Source organism: Pseudogymnoascus destructans, assembly GCF_001641265.1.
Source record: "Pseudogymnoascus destructans isolate 20631-21 unplaced genomic scaffold scaffold_21, whole genome shotgun sequence".
In the NCBI taxonomy this organism is placed as follows: domain Eukaryota; kingdom Fungi; phylum Ascomycota; class Leotiomycetes; order Thelebolales; family Thelebolaceae; genus Pseudogymnoascus; species Pseudogymnoascus destructans.
In genome coordinates this window covers 61,365-86,392 of record NW_020167540.1, presented here as the reverse complement: position 1 = coordinate 86,392, position 25,028 = coordinate 61,365, and the positions used below count along the sequence as shown (strand labels likewise).

The following is a 25,028-nucleotide window of genomic DNA, read 5'->3' as shown; positions in this document are numbered from 1 at the left end:
TGGCGCTGTCACTGGGCTGTATTCCTATGGCATCATGGCTTATCATGGCTTTTACCTGTAACCCCATAGGCTGCGGTCTTTACTGGACTCACTTTGAACTCAATCACTATTTTCAGTTAACTGAAACGATGGCTTATTGTCGTTCGGCTGTGTGTCGGCTCATGGACCGATAATGACCCGACATCCCCGTACTCAATCGCATAAATCGTAACTTTTGGAAGAATATTTGTCTTCCAGGTCACGTATAGTACATTTCTTACAGGATACACAACGGACTCGACGAATCTACCTACGAAAACTACAAATTATATCCCGTCTTTCCCGTCTCCCACCTCGTCCATTTGGCACCAAGCAAGCAAGATATGATCCTGATGGAAATCGGTAAAACAATTCTCCGAAACTGTGCCACAAGACGACGGCGCTATGACGATTTAGGTGACCTGCTCCAGCCTTGGGATCTAGACTAACTATCTGGTCTATTTCAAAACCACTCAAACATAACACGACTCCTTCTTTCCGACGAACGATATTGTGGTCCATATCCTCCATGTCACGCAGTCCAGCTCCTACACTCGAACCCCCAGAACAGACTCGACGACATACGTTCCCCATCCAAGGCCAGCTGAGAGAGAGGTGGCTTGCCACTACGACTGAAACATCTCCACAGACCTGCTTCCACAACATCCTACAAACCTCCCTACGTCACCCTGAACAGCACCCTCCATCCCATTGAACCCTACCACCCAGCGCCCGGCGCTCGTCGCCACCATGGCCTCACCAACTACCACGCCGACCTCGGTTCTCGCCGCGCTCGCCTCCTCCTCCGCAGCGGCCACCACAGCCTCCGTCACCAAAAAGGGCGAATGCGAGCTCCTCGGCCCCTTTGCCCTGCTCGTGCAGCTCGCGCTCGGCGGGCTGGCGCTGCTGGCGCTGGTGTTCAAGCGGTGGCGCGAGCGGCCGCAGCGGCTGGTCAAGGTGTGGGCGTTTGATGTGAGCAAGCAGGTTGTTGGGAGCGTGTTGTTGCATGCGGCGAATCTGGTGATGAGTATGCTCTCGAGTGGGCGGTTGAGCATGAAGGTGGAGGATGTAATCATCGAGGCGAGGGACGAGAGTGGGATCGCGAGTAGAGATCCGAATCCGTGTAGTTTCTACTTTCTGAATCTACTCATCGATGTAAGTTGACTGGCGAAGTTTCGAAAGAAACCATATACTAATACGCTATGCAGACCACCATTGGAATCCCAATTCTCATCTTCTTCCTCCATGTTCTCACACGCCTCTTCCTCCTCACACCCCTCGGCGAGCCGCCGCAATCCATCGAGTCCGGGAACTACGGCTCACCACCCCGCGCGAAGTGGTGGGCGAAGCAGTCACTAATTTACTTCCTCGGGCTGCTGAGCATGAAATTCATCGTGCTTCTCATCTTCATCTTCCTCCCCTGGATCTCACACATCGGGGACTGGGCTCTGCGCTGGACCGAGGGCAACGAGAAGTTACAGGTCTTCTTCGTCATGCTCTTCTTCCCGGTCGTGATGAATGCTACGCAATATTACATCATTGATACGTTTATCAAGGGCAAGCTCGAGGGGTTAGAGGGAGGAAGGGGCGTCGAGGACCCAGTCGACAGCGATGACGAGGGCGGCAGTGAAGCGGATGGGCTGCTCGCTGCTGAGGTGGAGGTGGTAAAGAAGAAGAGGAAGACCTCAAATGACGTCGTGGATAGTGGGAGTGGTGGGAGCAGTCGCAGCGAGGCCGTCCGGGCGAAGCTGCTGACTGAGAGCGAGGAAGGGGGTGAGGATGCAGACGAGAGGGTATGGCTTACACAGGATCAGCGCGATGAGAGGCGGTGAAGTTTCATTACGGCTGGATACACCGGCGCTGCATCTTCTATACGGGATAAGATGAGGATGTAAATATCTCCACCTTGCATAGCGACAGTGTCATGAGCGATATACGGAGCGAGACACATGGCAGTCAGTATACTAGGACTAGATACCAAATATGAGAAAATATCACAAGAACTGGGGTTTCAGCGAGGTCATGGGATTTAAATTTGTGGCGCCTGATAGTTACGTAAAAAATAATAATGGTATTTAAAAACCAGGCATTAAAATCGGATGAGAATAGGGGTTAGTTGTCATAATTTACTGTGAGCTGTAAAATGGGGGTAATAAGGAGGTTTTGATTGATAATGAGAATCCCATCCCTTTCCCCAAGTCTGTCTTGTCCGTCTCTTAGAAGCCGTTCGTAGCCGTTTGCGCGGGGTAGGACGGGTTCGCGTGCACTCGATAAGGATCTCGATAAGACCCAAAACTTGAATAAATGCCCCTCCGCCCCCGCCTCTATCCCTACTTCTCTCCATCACCGCACTCTTCACATCCTGACTCTCATATATATCAAAAATCTAGCACAGCTTTCATTCAGATATGGCTCCACCAAGTGCGATTGATATCCGTGGCCTGACTGATACTGAGGCGTTGATCTACCCAGACCCACTGACCGTCAATGAGGTGACTGAGCGTCGGGCCAAGGCTGGCAAGCTCATTGCTGGCGTGGCCGCTGGAACAAGCAGCGATCTCTTCAAGGGCAAGGTATGTGCTATATTCCCCCTCACTTGATACGCATTTCATCATGCTGACCGTACAAGTCCCATGGCAACCTCGCCAAGCGATTCGATCGTGAGTCAACCCCGACCCGTGATGAACAAACGAACCACGCTGACTTATAAGACCTCATCAGTGAAGAGAGCAAGTCCCGCGGGCTATCCTCGCTGAAGACTGCTGCCAAGTTTCTATCCATCCCCGGCATCATATCTCTGGGAGGTGGCCTGCCATGCAGTGAATACTTTCCAATCCAGGATATCTCCATGACGGTGCCAGTGGCGCCAGATTTCTCAGAAGAGGGCACCGCAAAGTCGGGCGTCGTCGTGAAGATGGGGAAATATGATGCTACACAGGGCGATGGGACGTACGATCTGTCGATCTGTCTGAACTACGGCCAGGGCACTGGATCCGCCCAGCTGCTGCGCTTCGTCGTCGAGCACACCGAGATCGCACACAGCCCACCTTACAAGGATTGGCAGTGTGCCATGAGCATTGGAAGCACAATGGCTCTGGAACAAGCATACCGCATTTTCACCGAGCGCGGAGATTACATTCTGTCCGAGGAGTACACGTTTGCCAGTGCCGTGGAGACTGCCCTCCCCCTCGGATGCAAGTTCCTCGGGATCAAGATGGACTCGGAAGGACTGATGCCCGGGGATATGGATGACATTCTCTCGAACTGGGACGTCAAGGCCCGAGGAGCACGCAAGCCACACCTGCTGTACACCGTCCCCACCGGCCAGAACCCCAGTGGCGCAACACAGAGCGTTGAGCGACGCAAGGAACTGTACAAGGTGTGCCAGAAGCACGACGTCTTCGTCATCGAGGACGAGCCCTACTACTTCCTGCAGATGCAGCCCTACACCGGCGCCGACACACCGCCCGTAGCACCACCAGCTAGCAACGAAGAGTTCCTGCGTCAGCTCGTGCCCAGCTTGCTGAGCCTGGATACCGACGGCCGCGTCATGCGTCTCGACTCCTTCTCCAAGGTGATTGCGCCCGGCACACGCACGGGATGGGTCACAGCATCGGCGCAGATAGTCGAGCGTTTCGTCCGACACAACGAGGTGTCTGCGCAGAACCCCAGCGGGCTGGCGGCAATCACGCTGTACAAGCTACTGGACGAGACGTGGGGCCACGACGGCTACCTGGAGTGGTTGCGCCACCTGCGTATCGAGTACACGGGCCGCCGTGACGCCCTCCTCGCGGCTTGCGAGAAGTTCCTACCAAAGGATATAATCACATGGACTCCTCCTGCTGCGGGCATGTTCGTGAGTCACCCTCTTTCCTTCTTCTTGTACTCCGCATAACACATTCCTGTGAACTCCCAATCCATTACGAAAATGTCTTAGTAACCCTGCCATGTCTCGCTGGAGCACATTCCCCGCATCCTGTCTTCTCTCCGCCCTCTTACATATTGACACCAACGCTAACCTCTCGCACAGCTCTGGCTCGAGGTTAACCTTGCCAACCACCCCGCTGCGGCGACCAAGTCCATCCTTGAGATTGAGGACGAGATGTTCCTGGTGTGCGTGGAGAAGGGCGTGTTGCTATCGAAGGGCTCGTGGTTCCTCGGGGACAAGACCAAGGAGCCGACGCAGCTGTTCCTCCGAGCGACGTTTGCGGCAGCGACGGCGGAGAAGATGGAGCAGGCGATTGAGGGAGTTGGGGTTGCGGTGAGGGAGGCGTTTGGGGTTAAGGCGTGAAGTGGTCATTGACAGGCTCGAAGTGGCGTTGATTACTGCTCGGCTGTGAAGTGGTGGCATTGGTGGTTGCAATGCATGATGCATTTACCTCTCTTTCGGTGTAAGGCTGCGCTGGTGCGGGAGTTCAGCGTATCTCATGCCGTCTTGTGGGATGTAAACATATCAGTCCGCTACTAAGGTGGAGCTATGGGAGCGAAGGGGCTGATATAAAACAATGTTTTAAAATATAGCTGTATGATTAGACCCTTGCCCTAACATCCCAGTGGCTGGAATTGATTCACATTTACTAAATTAAATTGAAGTTCCAGTAACCTGAATGTTGACCATAACAGTGCTATGGTGGAATAATTTATATTTACCAAATTGAAGTTCGAGCGAGCTGAATGTTGGTTCTACACTGGAATTTATTTAAATAAACAAGTTGAAGTCCGAGTAACTTGAATGTTAATCACAACAATGCTACGCTGGCAATGCCTCCTCCAACCGTGCTATAAAAGCTCACTGATTCTCCTCATCCCCAAATTCACAAAACACACCTATTCCAACATATCCACGCCATCTTCCAACCCACCGCCATGAAACTCCCAATCGCTCTCCTCACCATCCTAGCTGCCCTCGGAGCAGCAACCCCCCTCATCCAGCTTGAAAAACGATGTGTAGCTGAAAGGGATGATTGCTCTGACCCCTATTTTACTTGTGTCAATCTTAGAATACCAACCCTTCGATTGGCCGTACATTATGCATCAGACAACATTAGGAAACTGTTCCACACGCCGTGCAAGTTGAAGTGCCTACGTATAGGAGAGAAGGTCGTCATATCCCAGACCGTCTCGTGGAACTCCTGTATTGGCCTGTGCTACTCGGGGAGGGATGAATTATGGATGCCTCAGGGGCTGAAATAAAACAATGTGTTATAGAAATAGTTGTATGATTGGGACCTGCCTTAATATACGAGTATGCCAAGTTGAGGTTCGAGGAAGCTGAATGCAGAGCATGACGCCAGCAAATGTCTCACATAGTATCTATAAGAACCAACGGCTTTTTCTCATTCCTAACATTTTAAAAAACGTACCTCTACCCCTACGTATTTTCACCGACTTTCAATCCACCAACATGAAACTCTCAATCACTCTCTCGACCGTCCTAGCTGACCTTGGAGCAGCAAACCCCCCCTGAACAGCTTGAAAAACGATGTCAAGGTGAAGGATTTCTTTGCACTTCGCGCTTTACTTGCTGTGACGGGTGAAGATGCCAAGTAAGTTCTTGCCCGCTTAGTGTAATAGAGCGTATCATTTGTCTTTAGCATGCTAACATACTTATCAACCCCTGGGGTTATGATAATCCATTCGTTGGGGAGTGCGTCCAAAATTAAGAAACTGTCCCCTATGTCTTCCGAAACAGTCCATGGAATTAAGGGTAATTCTAGCCGTTAGTTCAGAATGACAAGGACATGGAGATCCCTATCTTTTGCTGACTTGTGCATCAAAATTTAAGGAATAGATTATGAATGTCCGTCCAGGACCCCGAGTATCAAAAATGGCGGGACAGACCCCTATTCTGCGGGAGGCCCCCCACGGGACCGTTATCCGGTTCCGTTTTCAGCGCGTCCCGTCCCGCGCACCAGACAACGACAGCATGGGACAGAGCAAAGACCAGATGCCCCTTTAAACGGATGTATAATTTATAAACCAACGAGAAATGACAAAAACATGGATATCCCTATCTTTTGGCACGCACAACTCACCGCGTTCAAACACCGCGGCGTCCACCAACTACCCCGTTTACCCCCCACTCCACCCCCTTCCACTCCCCCAACAACCACCCTACCGCTGCCTCAACACCTCCTCCAGAAACTGCTCAAAGCTCAACGTCACAAACCCATCCCTATCATCATCATACCGCTTAAACGCATCCGTCATCCTCTTCAACGTAATACACGCCTGCACGAACAAATCAAAGCTCAAACTCCCCTTCCTCCCCTTATCAAACGCCCTGAACAAGAACCCCACGAACCCCTCACTAAGCCTGTACCCGAACGCCACGAGCGCGTCCCCGAACTCGTCGAGGCTGATGTTGCCCGAGTGGTCGGCGTCGAAGCGGTCGAAGAGGGTGCGCCAGGAGGCGAGGAAGGACCAGAGGCCGCAGAACTCGCTGAACTCGATGGTGCCGCTGCGGGAGGTGTCGAACATGCGGATCATGAGGGCGACGGTGTGGGGGTCGAAGGCGGTCCAGTCGCCGTTTACGAGGGCGGCGGAGAGCTCGGATTCGGAGAGGTGGCCGCTGGCTGGTGGTTGTTAGCTTTTTTCCTCTGCTCTTGGAATTTCATTGGATGACGGGACGCCGTGAGCTAGTTTGTGAGAGCAGGGAACGTACAATCTTTATCCACCGCCCTAAATAGCGGCAACAAATTCGGATCCTCCCCCGTCATCGCCGGACTCGCAGGCCCCCGATGTCCACGCGCATCCCTCCCATCCCTCCCATCCCGCCCATCCCTTCCATCCCTCGCACCATCCAGCCTCCGATCCTGCGGCGGACTCTGTCCATACATGAAATTCCCTCCCGGCTGGCTTACCGGCCCCATTGGCCCACTCCCACCCCCGCCGCTGAATTGGTGGCGGACGTCACGCGGGCTGGGGATGGGACGGCTGCTGCTGCTCCCGCTGCCGCTGCCGCCGCTGAAGCTGGAGCCTGAGGGACGGTAGTCGCGGTCGTCGCGGGGGAGGGGAGGTGCGGGCTTGTCGTAGTGGTGGGAGTGTTGTTTTTGGATGTTGAGGGGGGGAGGGGATTGGGCGGGGGCGGTGGGTGTGCGTTTCTGGGGGAGGGGGTGTTAGTTAGGGTCGCGAAAGGGGGGTGGATTGGGGGGAGGTACTCGTTCTGGCTCCGCGAATCTGGATGGGTGATGAGTTAGCAAGTTTTTAGAGAGTGGATAAACAGCTGAGCTGTTGGGTGACGTACGCAGGCAGTGCATCCGGGTTGAAGGAGCGGTTATACGCCATCTCTCGAACGTAAGTCACGTAAGTCTTTGTGGTTCCTTGTGTTGATAGTCTATACGTTTCTTGTTGGTGTTGTGTTGTGTATGAAAGATGGAAGGACACAATGTTATCAAGGCTCCTCGGTTTCGGATGGATGATTGCGTTGTGGACCCCCTCTGCGCAAGGCTGAGGGGACGTGGGGCTGGGACTGGGCGGCTGGGCGGCTGGGCGGCATGGGCGGCAAGTTTCAGGCGGGGCGAGGCTGGGGTGTGAATAACTGGTGGAGGGGAGGGCTTTTGTAGTGTAAAATATGTAAACTATGAGATATTCACCATAACCACAGATGATGAGAAAGTGAAGTTATTCAGACTCACACCCAGAACACCTCAGAGGCCCGTCCCGAGACAGCTCACAACTCGCTGTAATCATCGTTGTCCCACAGCCAGCCGCCCCCTCCAAACCACAACCCCGCCATCTCCCGAATTTCCAAGAAACTGCCCGCCACGCAGGACAACCAACACCACCATGGCGACAGAACAAACCACCCCAGAGGCCTCTGAGGCATTCTGGCTATTTGGCTATGGGTTTGTCTCTCTCCTTCCTCCCACACTGCTCTCGTTGCGCCGTCCCAGGATTGCTGAATAATACACCAAAACTGACCCCGCGGCGCAGGAGTCTGCTATGGAAACCACCACCACATTTTGGTAATCCTCAACCACCCCCCAGCCATACCGATTCCTCTGACGCAAACAGACCAACGCCTAACCGGCTACATAACCAACTACGTCCGCCGCTTCTGGCAAGAAAGCCACGACCACCGCGGCACCCCCACCCACCCCGGCCGCGTCGTCACCCTCCTCACCCACGCGCACTGGTCTACGCTCGCCGACGTGCACGCTGCGCCCGACAAGGTGTGGGGTGCTGCGTATCATATCCCCTCTAGCCACGCTGCGGAGGTGAGGGATTATTTGGATATTAGGGAGATTAATGGGTATAGTATTGATTACATATCTTTTTTTCCTAGTGAGGCGACAGGGGGGGAAGTGGTGGGTGAAGAGCGACAGAAGGTGGAGGAGGGTGAAGAGAGGGAGGAGAGGGGGAGGATCAAAGCGCTCCTCTATATCGGGACGCCGGATAACCCGCAGTTTACGGGCCCGCAGGATGTAGATGAGTTGGCAGCGAGGATAGCGGGGTGTGAGGGGCCGAGTGGGAGGAATGCGGAGTATTTGTTTAATCTTGAGGAGGTGTTGGGGGAGTGGGGGGGGATGAACATGTGGGTGATTTGGCGGGAGGGTGAGGGGGTTTTGGGGAGGGAGAGGAGGTTGGAGGAGGTGGTGGTGGTTGGGAAGGGGAAGGGGGGTGGGGAGCATGATGAGGAGGAGGAGGTTGAGCGGTAGTGTTGGTGTGGGTAGGGTGGATGGGGGATGGATGGGGGTTTAGACTGGTAGATTGGTGGGGTGGTGTTATGGGTTTGAGATATGAGGGATGGAAATTGCAATTGTAGACGTTTCCAGGCATGTTTTTGATGAACAGGTTGGTTGAATCTTTCGATATAGCAGCATATATCTCGTATACAGAGCCATGAGCTCATCTACAGGTAGAATACATCCAGGGGTGTCTAGTTCATCCATTCCTTCGTTTCCCCTCGCCTTCAGCCTTTCAATTCGGCCACCTGATCAGCTGTCAGTCATCGAGAGGAGGGTCTGGGGTCGTGGATGGGACAGAGGCGTATTACCAGTAGCAAGGAAGGTGCGATCGAGGGGGTGATAAACGAGGAAGGTATGGCTGAGAGAAGGTGATGGGGGAAGGCACGACCACGGGGAGGGAAATGATGAGTGGAAGGTGCGATTGAGAGGCAGAAGCCACGCATCCGAGGCAACGATGAAGAAGGTGCGATTGAGGAGAATGAGCCATTGGGAGGAAGAAGCCGTTGAGAGGAAGGAGCGACTGTGAGGAAGGGGCTATTGAAAGGAAAGAGCCATTTTGAGGAAGGGACTACCCATGAACATCACCATCACCAACACCTCGGCCAGTAGCTCATTCACCAGTCACCAAAACACACCCACGTAACACACACAAACCCATGGCGAAAACTCAAAAAGCACATCTGAAAGCAATTCCATTCCGAAATTCCCCTCGCTCAAGACGAACTCGAGATCAAGCCGCCGTGAGACCCCTCCGAACAAAAAACTCCGAGCCAGAAGAGACAAGACAGACAGTTTCATAGCATAGCATAGCAAGCATAAGGCCGCGCGAACCGAAGCGCCAACACGCGCGCAAGTGCGGGTGGGTTACCGACCGACCGACGACGCCAGAGAAAGGCCAACGCTCCATCCATCAAACGCTCTGCGATTCCCGCTGCTGTGCTCCCTAGCCGACGACGATCATCTCAGGATAATGTGAGGTGTGGTGGTCGGGAGGGAGGAGCATGCCGGGGGTGCTGGGTTTACCAGCGGCCACCGCCGCCGCCGCCCTGCTGGTCCTGGCCACCGTAGCCGCCTTGGCCGCCACCTCCGTAGCCTGTGGGGATAAGTTAGTTGGGATACAAGATAGATTGGGATTGTGAGTTGACGTACCACCCTGACCGCCACCACCACCGTTGTAGCCGCCGCTCTGGCCGCCACTGTAGCCACCACCGCCGCCGTTGTAGCCACCACCACCACCCTCACGTCCACCGTAGCCGCCCTGGCCGCCGCCGTAGCCACCACCGCCTCCGCGGGACTGGTAACCACCGCCGCCGCCACGGCCACCGCCGAAGCCACCACCGCCACCTCCGGCACCGCGCTCAGAAGCTTTGTCGACACGGATGGTGCGGCCATCGAACCTGGGTCTTGTTAGCACGTGAAGCGAGGTAGGCGGGTCAGATTGGAACATGCTCGATGTTGTTCATGGCAGCAATGGCAGCGTCAGCATCAGCCTCTTGGCCGTAACGGACGAATCCGAAACCACGGCTGCGGCCAGTATCGCGGTCCTTGACAACGACCTATAGAGTAGACTGGTCAGGTAGGTTCTGCGCGAGAGGTGTGGGATGGGAGGTGACGTACGGCCTCCTCAACGGCGCCGAACTCCTCGAACTTGGCGCGGAGAGCAGTCTCATCCGTGTGCCACGCAAGGCCTCTGTGTCAATTGTCAGTGGTGAGGTCAATGTGAGGAGGGAGGTCGTCTGCGCCGAAGCGCAGACTGGAATGTGGAGAAACCTACCCAATAAAGAGCTTAGACATGATGATTGAGTTGTTGAGTAATCCTGGATCTGGCAAGAAAGAGTCTCAATTTCCACACGCGCATCGCAATAAGAGGTTCATGATGAAGGTTTCATGAGGTCGTCGTCGGATTAGGACGGATGAAGGACGGAACGCAGGACAGGACAGGACGGGACAGGACAGTGACGAAGGATCAAGGAAAAAGATACATCGGGGCAGAACAGCGACGGTGGTCACTCTCCGCGAAGGGAGAGTGACGACGGAGATGTCAAGATGATGATGATGATGATGATGATGGCACACGCAAACGGAGAAGATTCTGAACGAACATGAGAGGAACTAGGTCGGTCGAGTCGAGATCGGATAGATCGCGGGGTATTGTACTTGTTATTCTGGGGTGAACAACTGAAAGGACAGTCGGTGTTGATTATGAGAGAAAGGTTGATATCGTGGGGAAGAATTGGTGGATGGAAAAAGAAGAAGATGATGTAGATGGAAGGAGGAAGGAGGAAGGAAGGAGGAAGAAGAAGTTGTGCTGGGATGGGGGGAGCCGGGGGGGGGGGGGTGGGTACATTTGATTGGAGGTACAGAGATGGGAGGGGGAGGTACATTAGATGAAAGATGAAGGTACAGTAGATGAGAGGTACAGAGATGGGAGGGGGAGGTACATTAGATGAAAGATGAAAGGTACAGTAGATGAAAGGTACAGTAGATAGTAGATGGGAAGGGTGTGGATGTGGATTGGGTGGGTGTGAATGGAAGAGACTGCTCCTCGATTGTGACGGTAGATATAGTGGAGGGTTGGGTAGTGGAGGGTTGGGTAGTGGAGGGTTGGGTAGTGGAGGGTTGGGTAGTGGAGGGTTGGGTAGTGGGGGGGGTAGTGGAGGGTTGGGTAGTGGAGGGTTGGGTAGTGAGATGGGGTTGTATAGTGAGAGGTTAGGGGTGTTGGGTAGTGAGATGGGGTTGTATAGTGAGAGGTTAGGGGTAGGTTGCGATGGAAGGAAAGAGAAGATATGCATGCGTCATTCGTGTGCTGTCTAGTCTAACCATCAAGGTAAGAAAAAGCTACAGTATGCGGAATGCCATTCTACCTCCTCCCCCCATACCTTGATAGGTACTGACCCAAGTACCCTCCCATGTATCCTGTACCTATCGACATTCTGGGAATAGCCTATCGACATTCTGGGATAGGATACGAGCCCGTGAGCCCGTGAGCCCGTCCCGTTCCACCTCTTTGGTCATGTGACTGTCCATCATGTGATTGCCCATCATGTGACTGCCCACATGTGACTGGTTGGTATTCCTATTCTGCTTCACCTTTCTGAAGAAATTCAACCTTCAAATTTATTCATATATTCGAATCACCTATTTGGTAATTCGGATCTCTCCCTTCCTACTCTATCTAAATTCGTCCGTCCTTCTCGTTTTTTTCTCGTCACTTTCTCTCTCCAACTCTCTGCCCCCCCCCACTTCTGCGCCCATGTCTCAAAAAGGAACCAGCCCTCGACTCTGGCGCCTGCCTTAACTTGAAGCTCGCCATACAGCACTTGCCAATGCCTCCCCGCGCTCTTGCTTCTGCACCTCTGGCTCAACACACAACGGTAATATGTCAGCTTTTCTTTGACCCCGCCGTCCCGAGACCGGGTCGCTGCTTTGGAGTGTTTACAAGCTCGTCATTTCTCAAACTCGTCATTTCTCAAACTCGTCATTTCTCAAACTCATCATTTCTCACCAAGTACACCCCATTTCACCTCACACCCCCATTCTGCGTCTCTATCTTCTCCTATCGATTCATGGACAATCCCCGGTATGCACCTGAGCGGCGGAAACCGGCCCAGCCTGCGGACAACGGATGCGACAGCCCTGCACGGCGGGGTGGGGGAGATGCTGCCGAGACACGAGTCAGATCTCACATTAAGGCGCCGGAGAATGGATATGTCTACGATTGGTTGGCACAGCTTGCCACGGAACAACTGGCACAAACGCAATCTCCTGCATGTGAGCCATACAACGACTGGGAACATTCTCAACAGTTTGTCAGAGCACAGTTTGTCAGAGCGCTGACTTTGATGTTCTGTAGATTATCCTCCGATCGTTTTGCCTGAGACAGGCGGGTTTAGACATCCTTCTCCCAAACGATACGATGAAACTGTCGCAGACGAAAGAACCCACAAGGAAAAAAGGCGTGATTCATCTGATTCTTCATTGGTCCAACCAGCGTACGAGAGGAAAGAGCTGCCACCGCGAGAGACGACGATTGGTCATTTTTCCAAGCAAGCCAAGAAACATAGGCAGCCTGCATCATCAACCACAGACGACAGCCAATCTGAGCCTGATCAACCACAGCGCAAAGAAACGTTTGAGAAGAGGAACCGTCATAAGACAAAAGAAGACCGATACGAGTCCAAGAAGGCGAGGAAGCATGTTGTCGAGGATGTCAAACCGGCGAAGAAGAAGACCATCAAAGTGAAAAGGGGCGATGCTGCGAAAGCGTCCAAGAAGGCCGGGGAAGATCTGATAAATGGATGCAGACCGAAAAATGTGTCGCAGGATCGGTTGACTGTATGCAGCCTTCAATTTGACTCTTGTAGAAAGTGGCTAATTTCTGGCAGATACGTCCTGGTACGGGCATATTCAAGAATGGTCGAGCGTCATCTCCTTCCCGCAATCGTGGCTGTAAGTATGACGGAGAAATTTGTTATTTCTCTGCTAACTGGTGTCAGTGCCTGATTTGGCGTTTTCGGAGATGCAATTCTTGAAGCAGTCAAGCCGGAAGCCCCTTGAAAGCGAAAAGGAGCTAATTATATCCAAGTCAGGTCAGAAAACCAAGCGCGAGAGGGAGAGGGCAAGAAATGAGATCTCCAACTATTTTATCCCTGGCCGACAACCTCTCCAGGAGGCCAATATTAACCATGGAAGGGAAGCCTCGATCCTGCCTTCAGATGCGGGCAGAACTGAAGCCACTTCTATTGTCAGAGGACATCACTCTCACCCGCCCGTGTCTCCGGAAGAGGATCATAGGAACGAGATGGTGCTCTATGAAGACTTCAGTACGAGGAGGTCGAGCCCTCAGAAGTTTACTCTACCCAAGCCAAAACTTGACCAGATATTTGTCCCACGGCATACTACGGCTTCAAGCAAATCGACGAGTTACTGTACGTGGTCAGAATCAGTTAGGTCTCCAATCGTGCGTGCCAAAGCTATGGTGGCAGATGCATCTCGAAATAAAAGACGCGTGTCGCCAACTTCTCATCAAAGGACGCGCCGTGATGATGAGGATGCCCAAGTAGTCATGAGCAAGCAGTTGAGGCTAGCTAATACTTCATCCGTTCGAAACGACCAGGATCACACAGAATGCCAGGACGAGGACATCATCCATCAGTTTCAGGCCGACAGGGCAGTACTTTATGACTGCGAGCCTCATAGGGGTTCTAAACGGCCACATAAAGACAACCCGGGGAGGCATGTGGAGTCATTGCACACGAGGATTCCTGTTGATACAAACCATGACGCAGACCATGCTAAACAAATCATGGTAGAGCAACGCACTCAGACCAACAAGGACGCAGTTGATCGGACTGATGGGTCTGTTTCTCCAGCTCAGCCATATCCCAACCTCGACGTGCAGTATATCATGTCCCGAGCTGTGCGTGCTCAGCAAGCATATATAAATCGGCGGCCGACTCCGAAAGTTGCTGCTGAGGAAGCTGGAGGTGCTTCCGATGTTCGAGCTCCAGCTGCAGATGTACAAAATACTAGGGATTCTGGTGCTTTGAAGGAAAATGCCGAGTCTCCTAAGATTGGACTGACAGAGCAGCACGGAGATAGCGACGCAAGGCTTCTATTATCGGGACTCGATGGCAGGCGAGATGAGATCACCAGCCAGCCAGGGCAAGGTCGGTTGTGTGGCCCTATGCCGGAGTCTAATCTGCCAGTCCATGGGCAAACCCAGAGCGAATATATCGACGCTGCTGGGCATCAGCCAAATGAACCTGACGATAGCTGGGGCTACATAACTGGCGAGCACGATTTACGCCAGATCGAGAATATTGCTACACCTGGAGATATTGAACCACCACAGTTGATGATCCCCACCCGCGGATTCTCTACAGGCACCGTCGATGTACCACCAGTTCAATCGCGAACCATATCCCCACTTGAGACCATGGAGCCGATTTACGGCCGGCAACTTCAGAGTCAGGCATTCAATGCGCAGGAAGACCAGCGTGGGTTATATAATCCGCAGGAACAAGGGCAGAGTGCTACTTACCTTTACGATGGAGGCCAGTGGGAGAGAGAACCTCTCAACGCTGAGGCTCAAGAATACAATTCCATTGAGATGGAGGACGGCCAAGTTAACTACGGTGATATGTACGAGGGGCAACAGGATGGGCTAGATCTTATCGACGAGAGCATGTACTACGGGGAGGAGTTGCCCTTTGATTCGGAAGCGCAGATTCACAGTGCAGCCGACGACATGCTTTTCTACACCCCGACAAGCGGGCCTGGCGCAGAATATCAATGGATGCCGAGGCAGCGAACATATTTCAACGCAGCTGCGAATCAAGCACCGGGCATCAGATCATGGGAGAGGGTGCAAACAGCTGCGGTTGCTCAAGAGCTGACGATGCAGTTCTGGCAGCCGAGGAGGGGGTATTGATTGACCTGTTTTAATCCTGTTTACTTTTACCGCGCGTAGTATGAGTGTATAGGCAGTTCTAATCCAGGAAACATGAATTGAATTCCTTCTCTGAACAAAAATGTAAATTTAATTCCAGTCTGTCGCATAACATGATGTCGAAATGCCCATACCCCTCCCCTGTACCTGACCCCTGTCACCTTATGATTCTGCCGCCACCTGCCTCACCGCCCTCACGCGCGTCTCTTGGGCTACTTGGTGACTGACGCAGACGGAAGCTCCACGTATTTGTTCCTTCCGCCGTCATCAACCTGCGCAACGATTTTACATTTCACCACGACGACAACGGATAACGATTGCGATTGCGATTAAAGCCTTTAAAGGAAAGGGAGATTGAAAAGTGGGAGGAAGGGGGATAAATAGGAAGGAAAGGAACGAAGGGACGATAGAAAGGAAGGGAGAGCAGAAGCTATGGAGACGTCTACACAACCTGGGCAGCTTAGCTGGCGCCTGAGCGCGCATCCGATTACGTTGTTGTGGTTTTTGGGGTTTAGGATATGTACGTCCCCCACCTGCGCTGATTGTTGCCCCCCCCCTGGCCAGTGCTGCGGGTGGCTGGATCGGCGATGTTGGAATAGGGCGGTGTGGATGAGGTTGCTAACACCCCCCCCCCAGCCAGCCTCCTAGTCTACCTCTTCGGTCTCCTCTTCACCTCGAACTTCGTCCTAATCTTTATCATCACCATCCTCCTCCTGGCCGCGGACTTCTACTTCCTCAAGAACATCGCCGGGCGACGCCTCGTCGGCCTAAGATGGTGGAACGAAGTCGATGTGTCGACGGGGGACTCGCAGTGGGTTTTTGAGAGCGCGGATCCGGCGACCAAGGTGGTGAATGCGACGGATAGTAGGTTCTTTTGGTTGGCGATGTATGCGCAGCCGTGTTTGTGGGTGGCACTTGCGGTGTTGGCGGTGGTGAGGTTTGAGTTTATTTGGTTGACGCTTGTTGGTGAGTTGTTACTCCGTTCTGGTTCCCTCTTCTTTCGTGGGTGTTTGGGCAGGGGATGGAATGAGTAATGGGGGATGACTGGCATACTGACATACGACAGTCATCGCGCTCGTCCTTACAATCACGAATACCCTCGCCTTCTCACGCTGCGACAAGTTCAGCCACGCCTCGAATCTGGCGGGGAGCGCGCTCTACTCGGGTGGATTGGCGAGGAATCTTGCTGGTGGGATGGTGAGCAGGTTTTTGGGGGGGAGGTCGTGAGCGAGTGGTGGTTTGAAGGTTGGGATTCGGGGGTGAGGGGGGTAGGGATAAGGGGTGGGATAAGGGGTGGGATAACGGAGAGGAAGGAAGGGGGAGGTGGTGCTGTATCATAGATTACTGGCTGGGGTAGAGTTGGCTGGGTGCGCTTTGGTGGCGTTTTAGCTAGTGTGCTCGAGGCACGGTATACTGCTGTATGATTCTTTTGAAAGATGTGTGTTTTGTGTGTATTGATGGTTTGAGGCTGTTGGTGGTGTTTGTGTGTTTGTGAGTGAGTGAGTTGGGGTTTGGCCGTTGGGGTGTTGTTGAGCTGAGATGGGAATTTCTGTGACTCGCGGACTGTAGTTACACCGGGAAAGGGTCTCTTCTCCGACTCTTAACTGTAAATGACAGCATATTTTCGTATTTTGCATATCTCATTACACCTTCCATCACCAAGGAAATACCCCATCGTTCCCACGCCGACCCCCTATCCCTAATTAAACCCCAAAGCGCTCCGCCTACGCCCACTCCCACTCCCACCCCTATCACCCCCACTATCCTTCCCCTTCCCCCTCCCCTTCTCAGTCGTCCAATCCCGCATACTAAAGACCCTCTTGAGCCTCGAAAACTGCGTATCGTCCATTGGCTCGTCATCCTCCGCATCCATCGTCCCAGCCACAGAGGCGATAACGCGCTCCTCGTCGTCGTAGTCCGGATCCGGGTCCGGGTCCGAGGGCGTGACAGGTGATAGTCGGGATGGCACATCAGAAGAGCTGAGTCCAGGAGCGCCCCAGTGCACTGTGCTGTGCTCACGATGGTCGGTCTAGCTCTCCAGTCTCTTAGCGGCGGCGCGTCGTGCGGCTGCCAGTCTGTCTGCTAGCCTTGGTTCGGGACGGGGAAGCGTCGGACGGGTGGTGGGATTCGTGGTTTGGGGAGGGGTATCGATGTTGCCGTCGGAGATGGGCTTCTTCTCGTCGGAATGCGGCGTGGTCTGCTGGGTCGCGGGGGGCGTTTTGTCGCGAGAGCTGCGGGAGCTGAGGCGCTCAGACATGCGTCTGACTAACCCCTTTGTTTCGCTGGAGTCTCCCGACCGAGGTTCGCTGGTATCCGATATCCGGCCGTTGTGGTTTACGCGGTCGGTGGGCTTCTCTACTTCGTCGCGGTGCTTGGTCTCTTGAGGTGAGGAGTCCGGTGCATCGAGAAAACGAAGGGTCCGCGGGTCTATCCACCGACCTGCAGAACCGTCGTCCTCGCCGCCTCGGTCCGATGCCGTGGAAGACAGGCCAGACCCCGGGGTAGGCAGATCTAGAAATTCAAGGTCAAGGTCCAAGTCTGAGGGCATGACAAGTGGTAGTCCGGATGGTGCAGGAGGTGAGCTGGGTACGGGAGCGACGCGGTGCATTGTAGTGTCATCATGATGGCAGGTCTGGCTCTCCAGTTGCTTATTAGCGCGTATGGCTTCCAGCTTTGCTATGGCACGGGTAATTGCCCGACGGGTGGTGGGATTCGTGGTTTGAGGAAGCGTGTTAATGCCGCCGTCGTCGATGGGCTTCCCTCCTTCGTCGCGGTTCCTAGTCTCTTGAAGTGAGGAGTCCGGTGCATCGAGAAAACGAAGGGTCCGCGGGTCTAGACCTGCAGAACCGTCGGCGTCGTAGTCCAGGCTTGAGCGTGTGATCGTTGAAAGCTGGGGAGATTCTGGACGCCGTGGCCCCAGCGCGGATAGTCCTATCTCGATGTCTGAGGGGCCGTCATCTGATACGTAATCTAAGGTCATGGACTTCACTGATGACGGGCGGCGGGATTCTGCTTGGTGCTCAAGCGCGAATCTAACCGACGGCTCGCCACGGTTTGTCGTCTGGTGAGTGGTGGGATCCGTGGTTGGATGATGCACCCCGAATCCGTTGTCGTCGACGGTCTTCCTCTCGCCGTCGTGAGAGGTGTGACCCATCCTTTCGGGAAAGGTAAATGGCTCTAGGACGACGTCGTCGTGAAAGGTATGACCCATGTCTTCGGGAAGGGTAGACGGGTCCAGGACGACATTGTTCCAGTCCGAGGGTGTGATCAACGAGGCCCAGGGACCTGACGCATCGTCATAGGTGGGCTTTTCCTCATCGATTGAGTTATCTCGCGGCTTAAAGGCCATCCCCTCTTGCCATAATAGCCGGCCCCCCACCTTCCTAACAGCCCCCTCCCTAATCGCCCACTCCAACAGTCCGCCTCCCTCCTCGGTCCAGCCTCCCTCCTCGGTCCAGCCTCCCTCCTCCTCTCCCTTAGCTACCGCATCCCAATGCTTCGCCACATGTTCCATCCTCTCATCCCACGCCACGTTACCCATCCAATCCACTCCTCGATACACCCCGGCGCCGGACAGCGTATCTCCTTAATAAGGCTCCTCCCCGGCTGTTCCCCCCTCTTTACCAGCGCCGCTACCTGGTCATCTGGGGCCTCGTGCACCCACTTCAGATGTCCCTCGAGGAGGTCGTCTGTGTCAAATAGGGGCCTAGGGCACGGTTTGAGAGGGCATTTCCAGTAGACGAAGCTCATGTGATTGTTAGCGACATGGCGCTTCCAATAGTCTTTTAAAGTGAACACTGAGGAGCAACCGGCAAAGGCGAAGGTGCATGGGAATGTGATTGTAGCGATAGTTGCGGAGGAGGAAGTGTAGCGCGGGGCATAGATGGAAGGAGGGGCGCGGTGAAGTACAGGGGGTTGTCGATGAGTGACGGGGGGGGGGAGGGGGGTAAGGCCGTTTTTTTGTCGATTTTCGCGGATTGGTGGGAAGGGTTGGCGTTGGTTGCTCTTTGGTTACAAGTCCAACCTGCATATTAGTTGCTATAAATCGAACATCCCTTATAACCCCCTGTATGAACTCTTCTGCCAGTAGTCTACTTTTAAATGGTGGTCCTACTATCTTTCTGGGTCGGGTAAGCTTCCCGTCTTCATCTCTGGTAGGTTCCTCCTCTTTGAAGATTTTGTCGACCTTCCGGGCGATTTCTAAGCATGATATAAGTAGTTGCCTCAAGTCTTTTATGGTAGCGTCGTCTAGTTCATATTCCTTGGGTTTAGTTGCCTTAAGGAAGCCTAGAACTGATTCCAAACGTTTACCTTCCTCGAGGAATGCTTCAGGCGGGTCAATGAGAGGGTGGAGAGTGTCCCATTTTTGTTGTATTCTTTTGGTTACACTTTTCATACGTGCGATGACAGCGATCGTCTTCTCCAAATCTGTTTCATGTCCAGGCGGTATAGGCGGCTGCTCCAGCATCGGCGTGCCTCTGTCCTCGCGCCCCTCACGCACGTCGCCGCCCTCTTCCATTCTATCTGCTCGTGAAACTAAGAGGGCAGTCGCGCTTCCAGCTTCAACCTCGTCTTCGTACAAGAAGCTCCTGACGGACGACCAGGACTTATTGGACTTATCGTCCTGGTCGTCCCTCAGGAGCTTCTTCTCTGCCGTTGCTAGCCGACTCATCAGGTCTGGCCGATCCTTACCATACCCATGATCCTTCATGGTACTACTCAGCAGCCTCAGAAACAGCGCCACATGTCGATATATCAGATTCTTCCACGAGTCATCCCCTGGCGGCGTCCCCCTCTGTAGTGACTTGAGCGCATTCGCGTAAAATACCAACACCAAGTCCTCCACGTACCTCTCCTGCACCATGCGGCTCCTAAACGTCACCTCCGTGAACGCCGTATACGCCTCCGTAAAGCTCCTCCGCACCGCCGGATCATCATACCCCGGCAACCGCTCCTTCATCATAAGCACGCCCGTCATCCGCTTCTCTAGCGGCCCCATCAAGAGCTGGGCACTTTTCGCCGACCCGACCCTAGGCGAGAAGTCATCCCTTTCCTCAAAAGACTCTCCTGCCTGGGTTAGCCTCTCAGGGCTAACAATCTTGCGATCTATCTTCGTCCAGCGTGAGTCGCGGGGAATTTCCTCCTTTTGAAGGTCATGGCTCTCCTGTTGAGTCGGTCGCAGACTCGCTAACTTGCGTTTGTGGGAGCGCTCCGAGTTGTTTCCCTCATCATCTCCATCGGACGCATCCTCCTCGGGTGCTGGCGATGGTGGCGGTATGCGTTTGATTTTCCGCTCGTCGCGCGCCTCGTCTTCAACTCCTCGTGCAGCTTAGTAGTGTCAGTGAATTTCTATAAAGGTTGCTAAACAAGGGACAAGGAACTCACCGCGAATCTTCACTGTTGCATCAGCATATGTCAGTATCTCCTCTTTACTTAATACTCTCAGCACAACCACGAAGTCATCCCTAGCCTCGTATCTCTCCCCACCATCGTCTAGCGCCTGTGGGTTCACAAGGAGGCGGTTTATCTTTGTCCAGCGTGCATCTGGCGGGGGGGGCTCCTTCGGCACGCGATGGACGAAGATATATCCCATCATTAAGCGCGTCTCCAAGCGGCGCGACGCCCTCACGGGTGGGGCTTGGGTCCTCAGGGAACTTGTTGCGGCCAGGCTTGAGAATACCCTTGATGGGGCCATTAATCGGTGTGTAGCGTGTAGGATCGGCGAGGTCACATTGGCTAGCAATTAATTTAGACAGCTCCGATGTTTCATGTCCCACTTTGGACCATCTTCTAGGCCTAGGACCTGCATATTGTCGGTATTCTGAGAGTTCTTAGGCGATTCTGGTCTCTGTTCATGCTCGTCCCCTCTAGATAATCCGCCGCTGGCTTCCGCGTTGTCGGCAGTGAGCGTGCGAGGTTCTGTAGATAGAGGGGAGATCAGTTCGTCTTGGTCGTGCCTGTGTTTGCGTAAGCGGCCTCTCGCATGGAGCTCAAGTGTATAATTTATTTCCTCTTCAACGCTCTGGGCGGAAGTTACTAGCCGCAATTTATCTTCTCGGTACTGTTTTTTGCTACCCCAGCCTAATGTTTTTTGACTAATCAAGCCTAGTCGAATACTTTTCTTATATTTGTCTAAGAAAGTCAAAGAATCTTCGAATAGCCGCTGGCATTTCGTATCGATTTCCTCTATAAATAGAACTATAGAGGAATCCGGGATGCCCTCTCGTAACATAGTGATGAGGCTCGTAATAGCTACACATATGCCTGGGAATATCCGCTTTAGTATAACTAGTGCGTTTGACGTGACCTTGCCTTCGGTAGCTATATCCTGCAATCGTTGCTGGATCGGCTGGGCTCTAGTTAACAGCGAAGTTAGAGTAGCGATTAGAAATGGAGGACTATTCCTCGGCATATTTTTGCTGGCCGGTTCCTCCGTTGGCTCATCACCCTCTCCGTTGTTAGAAGCCTTGGATTTTGCCTCTGTTCTGGCAGCTTGGCCCTTAAGTCTGTCCTGTTGTTGCTGTTGTATCGCCTGGGCCTGCTGGTGGAAGTTCTGTTCCTGCTGTCCATGTATAGCTTGCATGCGTGCTCGCTCCTGGCGCTCGCGGTACAAGTGGAAAACGTCGATGCCTGGGAGCGGCGCGCGCTTAAGATAGATAGTTATAAACATAATCTCCTTCTGGCCCGTCTTTGGGTTCATTGACTCCTCACAATCTAGCTGGGCCAGGACCCATTCGAAGAACTGACCCTCGCGCTCATTCCTAATCATGTTGTTTAGAATATTAGTGATATGCGCGCTCTGGCTTGGGATGAGATGGGCCTTCCTCTCAGCCATGGATATGGGCCCGGCGTCGAGGTTCCGGATCATATTAATGATATGCTCAGTTGGGTAGGATTCCTGGTTAATCTGGGCTTTGACCCAGCGCTCTTCCTTTTTAGACTCAATCTTATCCTGATTTGCGACAATGGCGAATGCTGCATATGTGGTGAGCTGCTTCCTATAGAACGACTCGGACTCCGTCTTCCCGAGCGGCATGCCGTCGACCCGGGTAGAGGCGTTGACAATGACGTTATCTAAGACTGTTCTATTAACGGTACCAACGCGTAGTTTTTTATTTAGCCTCGAATAGCGCATCTGCAGCGCGGGTATTCTATAGTTCTTTCCCGTATGCTCGTTGAACTCAGCCATGGTGGTCTTCCAGTCAGGTTTGGGTTCCCGCTCGTCACGCAGATGAATAAGGAACTCTTCTTCCTCTTCAGTCATCACGCTCTGTGCTCCGCTTAGGTCCATCGTCGAGAGCCCAAGGCTTGTTCTGTTAACGGCACTATCTAGGCTGCTATCTCGTGTCGGCGAAAGGTCATCCGCGGCCGGGTTAGATGTTTGGAATTTGTTGAGATCCATCGTCGAAAGAAGAGAATTTGTTCTGTTAACTATACTGTCTGGGCTGCTATCTCGTATCGGAGAAGCGGCATCTTCAGCTGAATCGGATGTTCGGGATCTGTCAAGGTTCATCGTCGAGAGCCTAGGGCCTGTCCCGTTGACCACACTGTCTGGACTGCTATCTCGTGAGGGAGAGAGTTCTCCATCTGCTTGGTTTCGTTCGCGTCCATCCTCTAGGCTTTGGTTGGAAAAAACAGTGTCTATACCGAGCCTAGGATGGGAAGAATCCAATGCGAAGTCAACTGCATATTCCTGAAGAATACTGTCTAATCTTTCCATTTGGAATATAAGCTCCGATGTACACTCTCGGAAGTCGTCTGAGTCGACTAAAGCCACAACTTCTTTTAATTCTATCAAAAGCCTTGGAATAGTTTTGAAGACTGCTTTAAACTGGAGATCGATATTGAGCTTATCTAATATCTCAGTCGGTAAGTTCACAATGCTTATTATCTGATAGTGTAATTTGTTGACAGCGGGAAAATATTCGCCACCGAAATTTGTCGAGGAAATTCCCCGTGTCATCCTCGCAAGTGTTTCAATTTCAGCTTTCTTGTCCTCACCAGCGAATGCGTAAGATATGTCCGAAACTTCTGACTGGTCAGACCTAGCAAATGCGTGGTCAGACATATTGGAGTTCTCGGGAGATTCCTCATCTGCATCGCCTTCGACGTCTCTAGGCAATGCAAATGCCGCAAACCGCTCTAGATGATTCGCCAAGTGGTTTTCCAGGCCATATGACGAGCCAGCATCCACGAAACAGATTGGGCATACTGTCCTCGAGTCAGGTCGAGCGGTCTCGCAGATGGCGAGCAAATCTTCTAGGCCCATTCGCTGTAGAGACTCGTGGTTTTCGGCCAATAGATGCCGCTTTAAATCATCTTGCCTTAAGAAGTGCGTCGAGGCATGCTCCGGACATTGCCAGGCTTTTTGGTGAGTGTGTTCATGGTTCAGCCACTCTTGTTTGGTTGCAAAGAGCTCATCCGGCTGTTGGCAATGTTTGTGAGTACACATATAGGGCCTTAGATCTCGTAGCAAGTGTGCCCTAAATTCTGTCAGTGCATCTCTAGAAACTATATTGGCCATGCATACCTCCAAGCACGTGGCATCTGATAATGCGGAGGACATATCATTAAGCAATAGGGGCATTCGAAATCTTTGCCTTTCTTGATGTCCTTTGGCAACTTAGGAAATTCGATCCTGCTGCCATCCAGACCACGGGCAGTTGTAGCATATGAGGTAACCGACTGGTTACCATCAGGCACATTGGTCGGAGCAATGAAGAGAGTTGCAGTCGTTTCGGTGAGTGTGGTTTTAGGCCTATAAGATTCCGTTTGAGCTTTGCCAATAACTGGCAACGACGCACGCGGGCCAGCAACAGATTCCCTCATTTCGTCTCCCTTCAAATGTACAGTAGGTGCGGGCTTAGGGATTTTCAAAATCTCCTTCTCGGCATAGAAACCAAGCTTTTTCCTATGATGCTTCCAGTAAAGAAATTGTTGCCTTCTACAGGTTATACCTTGGGCAAGCCTCTTAATCATAGCCAGATCACCATCGTCGAGCGTTGGACAGTTCGCATACTGATCCTGCGCATTTCGACGTAGTTGTGAAAAGAGATCTTTCGTAAAGGCCAAGTCCACCGGAGCAAATTGTTGCACAACGTCAACCCCACTCTCTTTGTCGATCAACTTATAAGACAGTGCTTTCAATAACCTAGAGTGAGATGCCGGCGCTCGTATTGAACGAGACAGGCGATAAAAGTTGTCATTAATATTAGATAACGCAGACACTCGTCGGCGCAGCTCGCTAGGAGCTAATTTCTCGTCGTCACTGTCTGAGGAGCTGTCGGAGCTCGACTCGCTATCGCTAGACAATGAGGACGTGTCCGAGTCGTCCACATGGCCCGCCGCACGTAAGGATATTTGCGCTTCATATGGAAGTCTTGCGCAAGATAAGACGAGGCACACTATTTTCAAATTAGGAAAAGTAGCATAAGTTAGGAAGAGAGCACCCACTTTGATGAAGCTCTTGCTGTAATTCATTTAGGAGCTTAAGAGCCCCTTCCAGGACCACAGGCGCATCACGAAGCCTGTAATCAAGCGAGCTGTGCCCTCTCGAAAGGGCACCAATATTAGCGGCCCATAATCGAAATCTACCAAACTCGTCTTCGACATCAGCATCAGGAACTTGAGCTGCAAGCTCTGGTTTCGCTGACTGGAGGTGACTCCGAAGAGCTCCAAATGCCTCCAAGCATGACGAGGTTGCGACATGCGCTCCCGAAGCCGACATGATTTCTCTTCGTCGTTCAAGGCCGACCTCCACTACGAGAGAGCTCCATAAACAGAGAACAGCTATGGCAACAGTAGTCGGTTTTCAGCCGCGAGCGACGGTGAAATATTTTGGCAGTTGGAGGATCAACAACCCTGCTGGT

The 25,028-nt window shown here is 53.0% G+C and overlaps 9 protein-coding genes across 9 annotated transcripts; 5 read left to right on the top strand and 4 right to left on the bottom strand.

Moving 5' to 3' along the window:
- Nucleotides 1-768: 768 nt before the first annotated feature.
- VC83_07948 (uncharacterized protein) lies at nt 769-2,016 on the top strand (the record flags this gene model as incomplete). Its single annotated transcript, XM_024471511.1, has 2 exons — nt 769-1,173; nt 1,227-2,016. The coding sequence occupies 2 exons, from the start codon at nt 769-771 to the stop codon at nt 1,848-1,850; spliced, it is 1,029 nt and encodes a 342-aa protein (XP_024321230.1). The 3' UTR covers nt 1,851-2,016.
- Nucleotides 2,017-2,361: 345 nt separating this feature from the next.
- Nucleotides 2,362-4,600, top strand: ARO8_2 (Aromatic/aminoadipate aminotransferase 1). Its single transcript, XM_024471510.1, has 4 exons — nt 2,362-2,591; nt 2,648-2,678; nt 2,730-3,874; nt 4,049-4,600. The coding sequence occupies exons 1-4, from the start codon at nt 2,427-2,429 to the stop codon at nt 4,307-4,309; spliced, it is 1,602 nt and encodes a 533-aa protein (XP_024321204.1). The 5' UTR covers nt 2,362-2,426; the 3' UTR covers nt 4,310-4,600.
- Nucleotides 4,601-6,128: 1,528 nt separating this feature from the next.
- VC83_07946 (uncharacterized protein) lies at nt 6,129-7,438 on the bottom strand. Its single transcript, XM_024471509.1, has 4 exons — nt 7,265-7,438; nt 7,179-7,197; nt 6,683-7,121; nt 6,129-6,593 (listed from the first exon to the last, which is right to left on the bottom strand). The coding sequence occupies exons 1-4, from the start codon at nt 7,303-7,305 to the stop codon at nt 6,133-6,135; spliced, it is 960 nt and encodes a 319-aa protein (XP_024321228.1). The 5' UTR covers nt 7,306-7,438; the 3' UTR covers nt 6,129-6,132.
- Nucleotides 7,439-7,574: 136 nt separating this feature from the next.
- VC83_07945 (uncharacterized protein) lies at nt 7,575-8,678 on the top strand (the record flags this gene model as incomplete). The annotated part of the gene is made up of 3 exons (XM_024471508.1): nt 7,575-7,865; nt 7,954-7,985; nt 8,035-8,678. Exons 1-3 carry the CDS (start codon nt 7,807-7,809, stop codon nt 8,676-8,678), a joined length of 735 nt encoding a protein of 244 aa, XP_024321227.1. The 5' UTR covers nt 7,575-7,806.
- A 219-nt stretch (nt 8,679-8,897) lies between these two features.
- VC83_07944 (uncharacterized protein) lies at nt 8,898-10,970 on the bottom strand. Its single transcript, XM_024471507.1, has 7 exons — nt 10,811-10,970; nt 10,483-10,531; nt 10,326-10,398; nt 10,158-10,264; nt 9,858-10,105; nt 9,017-9,801; nt 8,898-8,953 (listed from the first exon to the last, which is right to left on the bottom strand). Exons 2-6 carry the CDS (start codon nt 10,500-10,502, stop codon nt 9,728-9,730), a joined length of 522 nt encoding a protein of 173 aa, XP_024321203.1. The 5' UTR covers nt 10,503-10,531; nt 10,811-10,970; the 3' UTR covers nt 8,898-8,953; nt 9,017-9,727.
- An 847-nt stretch (nt 10,971-11,817) lies between these two features.
- On the top strand, nt 11,818-15,242 carry VC83_07942 (uncharacterized protein). Its single transcript, XM_024471506.1, has 4 exons — nt 11,818-12,479; nt 12,562-13,043; nt 13,094-13,157; nt 13,205-15,242. Exons 1-4 carry the CDS (start codon nt 12,035-12,037, stop codon nt 15,139-15,141), a joined length of 2,928 nt encoding a protein of 975 aa, XP_024321144.1. The 5' UTR covers nt 11,818-12,034; the 3' UTR covers nt 15,142-15,242.
- Nucleotides 15,243-15,256: 14 nt separating this feature from the next.
- Nucleotides 15,257-16,460, top strand: TVP23 (Golgi apparatus membrane protein tvp23). The gene is made up of 3 exons (XM_024471505.1): nt 15,257-15,679; nt 15,796-16,125; nt 16,226-16,460. The coding sequence occupies exons 1-3, from the start codon at nt 15,592-15,594 to the stop codon at nt 16,384-16,386; spliced, it is 579 nt and encodes a 192-aa protein (XP_024321205.1). The 5' UTR covers nt 15,257-15,591; the 3' UTR covers nt 16,387-16,460.
- Nucleotides 16,461-18,552: 2,092 nt separating this feature from the next.
- VC83_07940 (uncharacterized protein) lies at nt 18,553-20,854 on the bottom strand (the record flags this gene model as incomplete). The annotated part of the gene is made up of 2 exons (XM_024471504.1): nt 18,553-20,487; nt 20,545-20,854. 2 exons carry the CDS (start codon nt 20,852-20,854, stop codon nt 18,917-18,919), a joined length of 1,881 nt encoding a protein of 626 aa, XP_024321206.1. The 3' UTR covers nt 18,553-18,916.
- Nucleotides 20,855-20,902: 48 nt separating this feature from the next.
- VC83_07939 (uncharacterized protein) lies at nt 20,903-24,886 on the bottom strand (the record flags this gene model as incomplete). The annotated part of the gene is made up of 3 exons (XM_024471503.1): nt 20,903-23,642; nt 23,690-24,563; nt 24,613-24,886. 3 exons carry the CDS (start codon nt 24,884-24,886, stop codon nt 20,903-20,905), a joined length of 3,888 nt encoding a protein of 1,295 aa, XP_024321293.1.
- Nucleotides 24,887-25,028: the final 142 nt, after the last annotated feature.

What these genes read in the sequence shown, in the direction of transcription:
- VC83_07944 (XM_024471507.1), bottom strand. Translation starts at nt 10,502, where the DNA reads ATGTCTAAGCTCTTTATTGG. An exon ending in GCTGCCATGAACAACATCGA is followed by an intron (nt 10,106 to 10,157) that starts GCATGTTCCAAT and finishes AACAAGACCCAG; the next exon opens with GTTCGATGGCCGCACCATCC. An exon ending in TGGTGGTGGCGGTCAGGGTG is followed by an intron (nt 9,802 to 9,857) that starts GTACGTCAACTC and finishes TTATCCCCACAG; the next exon opens with GCTACGGAGGTGGCGGCCAA.
- VC83_07946 (XM_024471509.1), bottom strand. Translation starts at nt 7,305, where the DNA reads ATGGCGTATAACCGCTCCTTCAACCCGGATGCACTGCCTGC. An exon ending in TAGGGCGGTGGATAAAGATT is followed by an intron (nt 6,594 to 6,682) that starts GTACGTTCCCTG and finishes AACAACCACCAG; the next exon opens with CCAGCGGCCACCTCTCCGAA.
- VC83_07942 (XM_024471506.1), top strand. Translation starts at nt 12,035, where the DNA reads ATGCCTCCCCGCGCTCTTGCTTCTGCACCTCTGGCTCAACACACAACG. An exon ending in ACAAACGCAATCTCCTGCAT is followed by an intron (nt 12,480 to 12,561) that starts GTGAGCCATACA and finishes GATGTTCTGTAG; the next exon opens with ATTATCCTCCGATCGTTTTG. An exon ending in TCCTTCCCGCAATCGTGGCT is followed by an intron (nt 13,158 to 13,204) that starts GTAAGTATGACG and finishes AACTGGTGTCAG; the next exon opens with TGCCTGATTTGGCGTTTTCG.
- TVP23 (XM_024471505.1), top strand. Translation starts at nt 15,592, where the DNA reads ATGGAGACGTCTACACAACCTGGGCAGCTTAGCTGGCGCCTGAGCGCG. An exon ending in GTTTTTGGGGTTTAGGATAT is followed by an intron (nt 15,680 to 15,795) that starts GTACGTCCCCCA and finishes CCCCCCCCCCAG; the next exon opens with CCAGCCTCCTAGTCTACCTC. An exon ending in TATTTGGTTGACGCTTGTTG is followed by an intron (nt 16,126 to 16,225) that starts GTGAGTTGTTAC and finishes GACATACGACAG; the next exon opens with TCATCGCGCTCGTCCTTACA.
- ARO8_2 (XM_024471510.1), top strand. Translation starts at nt 2,427, where the DNA reads ATGGCTCCACCAAGTGCGATTGATATCCGTGGCCTGACTGATACTGAG. An exon ending in CCTCGCCAAGCGATTCGATC is followed by an intron (nt 2,679 to 2,729) that starts GTGAGTCAACCC and finishes CTGACTTATAAG; the next exon opens with ACCTCATCAGTGAAGAGAGC. An exon ending in CTCCTGCTGCGGGCATGTTC is followed by an intron (nt 3,875 to 4,048) that starts GTGAGTCACCCT and finishes CCTCTCGCACAG; the next exon opens with CTCTGGCTCGAGGTTAACCT.